This window comes from Anser cygnoides, chromosome 1 (genome assembly GCF_040182565.1).
Source record: "Anser cygnoides isolate HZ-2024a breed goose chromosome 1, Taihu_goose_T2T_genome, whole genome shotgun sequence".
NCBI lineage: Eukaryota > Metazoa > Chordata > Aves > Anseriformes > Anatidae > Anser > Anser cygnoides.
In genome coordinates this window covers 148,508,910-148,517,299 of record NC_089873.1, presented here as the reverse complement: position 1 = coordinate 148,517,299, position 8,390 = coordinate 148,508,910, and the positions used below count along the sequence as shown (strand labels likewise).

At 42.1% G+C, this 8,390-nt stretch overlaps 1 protein-coding gene across 2 annotated transcripts in view; it reads right to left on the bottom strand.

Annotated features, from left to right (window-relative positions):
• Positions 1 to 1,059: 1,059 nt before the first annotated feature.
• Positions 1,060 to 8,390, bottom strand: part of TUBGCP3 (tubulin gamma complex component 3) — a 55,088-nt gene continuing 47,757 nt past the window's right edge. For both annotated transcript variants that reach the window (XM_048077947.2, XM_066990522.1), the window contains exons 18-22: positions 6,679 to 6,767; positions 6,411 to 6,542; positions 5,827 to 5,967; positions 5,040 to 5,156; positions 1,060 to 2,209 (exon numbers count right to left, since the gene is read on the bottom strand). In XM_048077947.2, coding sequence (XP_047933904.2) covers positions 2,051 to 2,209; positions 5,040 to 5,156; positions 5,827 to 5,967; positions 6,411 to 6,542; positions 6,679 to 6,767 — 638 coding nt within the window. In that variant the 3' untranslated portion in view covers positions 1,060 to 2,050. The remainder of the gene's footprint in view (positions 2,210 to 5,039; positions 5,157 to 5,826; positions 5,968 to 6,410; positions 6,543 to 6,678; positions 6,768 to 8,390) is intronic.

Below are 8,390 nucleotides of genomic sequence, written 5' to 3'. Positions count from 1 at the left end.
CTGTGCCTTGTGTTCAAAGTGTTCCTTCCCCTCAGTGTGGCTGGCAGAGAGGGCAACGCCAGCAGTGCTGATGATGAGGACTCTTCCCAATCAATGGATTTCTCTGGAATCACCCCCAAATGATTGCTCCCAGCTTGATAGCTACCATAGGGTTTCCTGGGTCCTGCTGGAATAATTTTAGCAGCAAAGAGGACTAAACCTTCCTCTAGAACCTGTCCTCTAGTTTTGACATTTATGCTTCATCTCTGGCCTGTGGATTGTCTAATGACATATGGGGTTATGTAACATGTCCCTCAAGGAAATGGGGAAAAGAGTGTTGACGCAGGTAAGTTTTTGAATGGTTTTTGGTGGAAGACAAGTATTGGTCAAAACACAGTCCCATAAGCTTCTTAGTTCTTTCAGACACTGTAAGAATACTACACTCCCACCACACACACACACCAAACCAGAGTATTCCTACCTGTAAAGCAACTCATGACATGATGCCGAGCTCTGAATCCTCCAGCTTTTCTCCGGCACACTGATTATCACTTGCTTCAGGGTCTGTACTTTCTTACGGCTGAAAAGCTGCCTGCAAATACTCCCATGAATCTAGGTGCATTGACAGGTTCTTTACGGGGCACAGGGTTATATGTTTCATTTAACAAAAGCCAAGAACCCCAAGGCCTGCATTGTACCATTTTGGGGAGCACTGCTTCCACCAGCACCAGAATCCTGGAAGGCAAACCTTGCAGTTCAGGGCTGCAAGTTTTATGCATCATTCCCACAGGAGTTCACCTCCCTCATCACCATATCCTGCCTTGCCTGAATGGCCTGGCTGTTGCCTCTGCTTCCCAGGCATTTGAACAAAGTAAGGACAAAAAAAGGCCACAGACTTGTTTCACCTGAGGGGAAGGATTCATTAACAAATTGCACACAACTGTAAGTATAGATAATATTAGTACCAAGAGACTGTAGTGGGTAGGAATCCGCAGGCGAATGCACTCCTGACTGGAAGCTGCTCCTTTCTTGCCCTGTCAAAGAATCATAATCTGTCAATTACAAAAAGCGAAACAAATGTTTGAAAGATAGTTGTGTTTTTATTTTTCTAAGCTTGTACTTGTGAAACATAATAAATGACCTGATAGAATGACAACTTTGCAAAAAGAACAACCCCTCCTCTCCCCAGCATCTGGACAGCAATATATAAATATTTACAATGAAAAAATAGGCAAGGGAAGAGAATGAAGTCAACATTACCCAATTCAGTTTGCTTCTACACATCAGATTTTGAACATCAATTATTTCAATCCCTTCAATCTTAACTGACACTTTCCTTTTATTGTACTGAGGCTTTAACTTCTGTTCTGGGTTAGATCTTCTGTGCAATAGATTCACTCCTGGCTCTGTTTCTATAGCTTTCTGCTGTACAGGAACCACATAATTTACCTATTAGATTTTTTTATTTCAAATTGTAAACCTTGAAAACAAAGAAAAAATTAAATATAAGTCTATGTCTCCAGATACAAAGTTTCTTACACAGTCAAACACATCACAAAACTGAAAATCAGCATAATGAAATGCTGGATAGCTTCTTAACGAGGACATTAGGTCTGTGTCCTGATCTGTTGGCTTTAACAAAAGCTCTTTTCAAATAGAACAATTACATATAGAAAAAATAACCTTCTTATTTTCTTGTTAAAAAAGGAAATGATGCCTTCTAAAACAAAAGAAGTGATTTCCTCAACACAAATATAAGTTAGTGGAGAGAGCTTACAAAGCCTCAAATAAAATTGGCATTTGTTAAAAGGATGACCTAAGGATGATTCGAAGAGGTTCAATAAGCCCATTTACTCTGATAATTCTATAAACGTTAGTGTAAAAAAAACAACTACTTTTTTGCTCTCTGCTATATAGTGTCACACGATCACATGACTGAAAACATGTTGTCTGCAGGAATGGTGGACACCTATCACGCACGATTTGGTTTTATTATGTCAACACTGATTGCCTTGTCCAACAAGAGGTTCAACATCCTTCGGATACCGAGGTGCAGTCCTTAGCAGTTGTTTCACATGTGTGAGCTCCGTCTGCCTCTAGTGCCCAAAGACATACGAAGCCTTGGTTCTCTTGCTTTATAATGTTCATTGAAGTCCAGTCTAAAGCTAAGAAATCGAAGGCTTTCATCAGAACTGGTTGTCAGCAAGACCAAGAACTGCTGGACGATTCCCTGAGTAAGAAAGAAAAATCACAGAATCACAGAATTGTAGGGGTTGGAAGGGACCTCAAGAGATCATCAGGTCCAACCCCCCCGCCAAAGCAGGCTCCCTAGAGCAGGCTGCCCAGGTAGGCGTCCAGATGGGCCTTGAATATCTCCAGAGAAGGAGACTCCACAGCCTCCCTGGGCAGCCTGTTCCCGTGCTCCGTCATCCTCACCGTGAAGAAGTTCTTTCTCATATTGGTGCGGAACTTCCTGTGCTCAATTTTGTGGCCATTGACCCTTGTCCTGTCCCCACAAACCACTGAAAAGAGGTTGGCCAAATCCCTCTGTCTCCCACACCTCAGGTATTTATACACATTGATGAGATCCCCTCTCATTCTTCTTTTCTCCAGGCTGAACAGACCCAGGTCTCTCAGCCTTTCCTCGTAGGGAAGATGCTCCAGGCCCCATATCATCTTTGTGGCCCTCCGCTGGGCTCTTCCTAGGAGTTCCCTGCCTTTTTTGTACCGGGGAGCCCAGAACTGGACACACTACTCCAGGTGACGCCTGACCAGGGCAGAGTAGAGGGGGAGGATCACCTCCCTTGACCTGCTGGCCACGCTCCTTTTAATGCACGCCAGGATCCCTTTGGCCCTCTTGGCCACCAGGGCACACTGCTGGCTCATGGAAAAAATAAAAGAGACAGCTAAGGAAAAAATAGGAAAAAATAAAAGAAGGAAAAAATAGTAAAAAACAGGAAAAAATAAAAGAGACAGCTAAGATAACATCAGTGGTGTGTTTTGCACAGGCATGCCAGGGGGTGTCCAAGCCTGGCAAGGAGATAGAGGGATGCCAGGAAATGGCAAGCACAAGAATTTGTACTCAAATTTTAGCAATCAAGTTATGTGGGATTCACTCTTTCTACAAAAAGCCTGTAATTTCATTTTATCTTCAAACTTCTGCCATACACACTTCATACTTTCAAACAGACCACCCCGCTTGCCCAGCTGGGACTCTCCAGCCTGTCCTAAGGCTTCTGGGCTGCAGCAGAGCACCTCTGTGCCCCTGTCCTCAGGGCAGCCCTGCCATTTTTGGGAGACATTCAGGACCCAACCTGTCCAAACAGGCAACCTTATTGTTTTTGTGTTGCAGGTACAATGCGGGCCAGACCGGCATTAAACCACTGCCTGTTTAAAAATACACATCTGATGTATGCTGTGCCTATCAAGTAGCACCCCAGAACAGCAAAGCACCTGCAGAGTAGGGCTAGGCTAGATATTTGAAGCAGCTTTTACTTGGGACTTGCACTCGGGAAGCTGGAGGCACACTTCTAGCCAAGGGGCTGCAAGAGTTCCACAGCATGCAGGAGAGCGCACAACTCTGGGGGGACTGGGACAACTCACTTCAAGATCTTATTCCTGATCTCCACTGAATACTAGCACAAACATGCCTAGAATTAGGCACATCCCATTTACTACCTGATTACTTCCAAAGATGACCAAGGCTGGCCGGGAAGGTCCTGCAAGAAAAATCCATGGTAGGGCTGTAGTCCAAGTCTGCTGCAGTCCAAGCTGACAAAAGGTACGTTGCCAACTTGTAGCAGTCCCACTGAGCACATAATCTATTCTCAGCCTATACCTCTTAAGGTATTCGGTTCCATTTTTGCTGGGAGGGAGAACTGCAATATTTGGACATAGGAGGCGAATCCTTCCCAGATCTGAAGTCCTCATATCAAAGCTCAGGACCTCTACAGCTGTCAACAAAAGCCATCAGTATTTTTAACCAGGGTGTACTGTTCTGTTTTCCTTCAAAATTCCATGTGAACTAACTCTTCTGACAATGCAGCACTTCGTTCAGGACAGCTCTAGCTTGGCAAAGCTATAGTCAATACAGAAATGAATTTGGTGGAAACCATCAGATAGAAGGGCTGGAAAATGCCGTGCACATGCATGTACAGGTGCTAAGTCATGACTACAACTGCTATTAAGAACCTAGCTTACTCTTACAAGCTAAAAATGAAAATTTGGGTAACAACCCAGCAAAACCACTTCAACATCATTTATTTAACTAGGGAAACAATGCATACTTACACGTTTATTACATTTAAATGTGTGTTTACAGATATTAATTAATAAAGAAGATACATGAAATACTGATGACAAGAAGACCCTACAGCTTTCAGTCAAACTCAGAATCAACATCATAAAAAAAAGGCCTAACTTTAGGTTTGCCAAAGGTGATAAATAATAGTAGTTAATAGTCATACTACACCACATCAAGAATTTCTCATGTGTGAAAGCCAAGAAAAGCGTTAGGGGGAAGGTTCTGGGTTTCAGTTGACCTGGGCTCTAACCCTGAAGGGCTGCTGTGGCACACAGTGCTGTGTCCCCTCTTTCACTGCTTTCTGGAATGCTTTCCCCAAAATCTAACAGCTTATTTTCCTGAGGACACTGCCCATCTCAGTGCCCTTATAATCAAATGATGGGCCCTTAATAAGGGCCCTTTCCACAGTCTTTAACAGCAATGAATTGCAAAGATTGTGAGAGGAAATGGAAAATGCAGAAGGGATTTTATTTTTTTCAGATTACACCAAAACACTTATTTCCACTATTGGAAGGAGGAGGGATATCATGGGGACTGCATGCAAGCCTCCTCTTTAACAAGAGAATATACACGATCACAAAGCTTGCTGTCTACTGTGGAACAGTGAATGCAGGCACCTAAGTACAAGAGCAAAGAAACGAAAACCTAGATCCACAAACAGCACACATGAGTACAGAAATTACACCTAGTTTGTATTTGAGATCGATTTCTACCTAACTCATTGTCCATATTAAAAAAAAGAATAGTTAAGTGGTACCTGGTAAAAGTGAGTGAGTATTCGCAGCTGTGAGCACATTTTGGGTATCGAGTCTTGAAATTCTTTCATCCTCTTGTTCTCTTCTTCTTCTTCTGATGCAGTTACACCCCATTTGCCCTACATAAACCAAATGAATAAGAAGTCGAGTGTCGCATGACAGCTAACCGGACCCACCTTCTGCCTGGCTGAGCCATCGTGCTCACAAACCAAACTCTGCCAAAGAGAGCTAAACGTGGAGCTTCCAATACTGAAACCATCCATCCCCTTGGTGCTTGTACAGCACATGAAAATATTCAAGGTGTGTTACTAACATTCCTCCTTTGGAATGGCAAGGTATAGAAGCTGTTCTCATGTTCTTCACGGAAAGACTGCCATTACTACAGAAAACTGAGACGAGCAAAGCGAGTGAGTCTCCCACCAGCACTGCACATCCCACGGACTGGCAGTACGTAGGCAGGCATGCAGCTACGGCTTTCTTTGCAAGAATGTTCAGAATATTCAAGATTATACCATTTCCTTCACAGTCCTAAACTTCTTGTCTTCCAAAGACCACTGCAAAAATCTATTTACCTAGAGGTTTTGGGCAAGACAGAAATTAAAAGCGACAGTCAGGGATTCTGTCTGAATACACTAGCTACTGATGACGACTTTTATGTTTGTATTGATACATTTTTCACTTCTGTCATAGCTGTAGATGACATCAAAAAACTCAAAAAATATTAGATACAAAAAGAGAAATATATCTGCCTCAATTCGTTTTCATGTTTTAGTAATCTCCTTACTGTACCTCAAGCTCACGCTGTTTCTTCCTCTCTTCAAACTGTAACCTCAGCTGCAACTCCTCCAAAGCAGCTCTGTACATTGCATCTTGGGCATTCTGGAGCTCAATGATCTGATCAAAAACAGCTCGAAGCTGGTTGAGAAGTACCTGTGAGGCAATTCAGCAACAAAACAATGAAAGAGCTCTACAGCAAAAGAGTTTTAAGTTACTACCACTCTTGAGAAATGTAAATGTAAATTAAAATGTAAATTTTAATTTATTTAAATTAATTTTAAATTTAAATGTAAAATAAATGTTTCTACAGCCAGCTGGAGAGACTGTTTTGCAAAGTTCCAAGTCAGTTGTCGCAGGACAATGCAGCTTCTCAGAACCAAAAGAAACTCACCAATATTGCAACAAGTTTTAAGATCAACATCTATCAGTATGTGCAAGGAATAAGTACACAGCCTACCATAACAAAGTCTAATATGACAGGGAGAAAACCGACTTTTCCCCTTGCTCCTGTACCAAAAGAGAAGAAGGTACTAACCCTAACCCATATGCCAAGATCACAAAGATTACAATTTAATAATGCAAAGGAGAAGACTTACCCTAGAATCACTATCCAGCAAACACCGAGCTATGATCGTGTCCAGGAAAACTTCATGAGCTGCAATGATATGATCTAAGTCCTGAGCTTGCTGGACCTTGTTCCACAGTTCATCCCACGAACATTCAAGCACCTGGAGCACAATGATTCAGGATTGGGCTGTTTTGATTTGCTAGATGACAAGCTCTTTGAAAGTTAAGACACACAACACATACAGAATATTAAAAGTATTTCATTTTTAAGCAACCAATTGTGTGGGTAGAGTATACCTCAAATGTAATGTAATACTGCATTTGATGAATGAAATGGACCATTTCTGATGCCAGAACGTGACACTGATGCAGCACCCCAGAAAGCTCTGTAAAAAATCCAAAGAGATGGCATGTTAAAGACTGCAAGGACAGGCACAGCCATCAAACCAGCCTTGTACTTTTTTCTACCAAATTGAATACCTCATAAAACAGCCACTAGTCTTGGATTGTAGCAGCAATACTGGCGGGCAACAGATGAGCAAAGAACGCTGTACAATTAACTCCTAGAAAACATTAGCCAAAGACGACACCAACTGTGTGTTCAGACTGCTGGAAACTTTCAGAGTATCATAAAGCAAAAAAAACCTTTTCAGTCCCAAGGGACCAAAACACAGTAACCAAAACACATGTTCCATGCTGTCTTTTGGTTGAAAATCTAAGGCCACAGATCTGCAGTTGCTTCTGAGGTCTCTCATACCCCTTGCTATTAGCCTTCGTAAGACAGACAGTGTATTTTGTATTACCGCACTGAGAACAAAAGAGAGGGTGGTTACAACAAGGGTAGGGAATTTGTGACTCAGGTTGTCCAGGCTCAATTTCCTGATCCACCAGAGACCCACAGATAAGTCACTGCTGGCCTCAGCTGTTAACCTGTAAGACAGAGCACCTCACTCATCCTTCCGGAATCAGGCAGATGTCCAGACAGAGGAATTCACTTCTAAAAAGCTGCCAAAGTAATTTGCCAAGTTACGTGACTGCTACAAAAGAAATTTTACATTTTCATATCTAGGATGTTACAGAACCATCCAATGATCTGAATGACAGCACAACAAGGTACTCCATTCTTTGTTTCTTACGCCTTTGCAGGAAAACTATCCCTAACATATTTTATTGCATCTGCTTTAAATTGGGTCAATTAAAAGAAGTTCAGAACTGGCTACACAACAGAAATTCTTCAGCGTATCCAAGCTGGATACGTCTGTAATTTCTTATTCAAATTCCTGATAGGAAAAGTCCAAGCTTGACACTATGGTCTAGAAGAACTCCTTTAAAACATTAAAATCCCTAGCTGTTAAGGTATTTTGGAAACGGTGAATAAAGCTACCCTAGAAAGTCAATGTTACCTCTTGGTGGCTGAAAAAAAAAAACAACACCCTGCAGCTGCTTCTCCTATCACTTATGGTTTTCCATTTACTGTGCTGTGACCAGAAGCACAAGGTACAGTTCTGAAGGAAGAAAGAGAAAATAAAGCAAGTTCTGCTTCTTTTCAAATCAGTGCTGGGGTGGACTCTCCATGTATTGCAGGAAAAAAAAAATAAATCTATCCACAGCTTCCAACTTAGACATGCCAGAGAGTGAGAAAGACTCCTGTCCCTCCAGGCAGAAGGCAGGTCTTTGTTAAACACACTCTCCTTTGTCAGGGGCACATACCCTGAAATAGAACGAAAGGCTTTTTATGCCAACAATAGCTATAAGATCTTGACTAGCATTTTAAATGCTTGTGTTAATTAAAAAGTAGACAAAACTGAAGGTGACAAGCAACTGAGATGTCATCTCAGAAAGACTACAGAAGGCTGCTCTGTATCAAAGTATACGAAAAGCCTCCCAAAGAGGTCATCTGAGAATTTAGCAAAACTCTAGCAGTAAGAAACAGTTCCTGCCTGAAGACCCTCAAGTGATGAGAATAAAATTTGTTAACTGCACCCTAGTCTCAAGGGGAACAGAAGGAG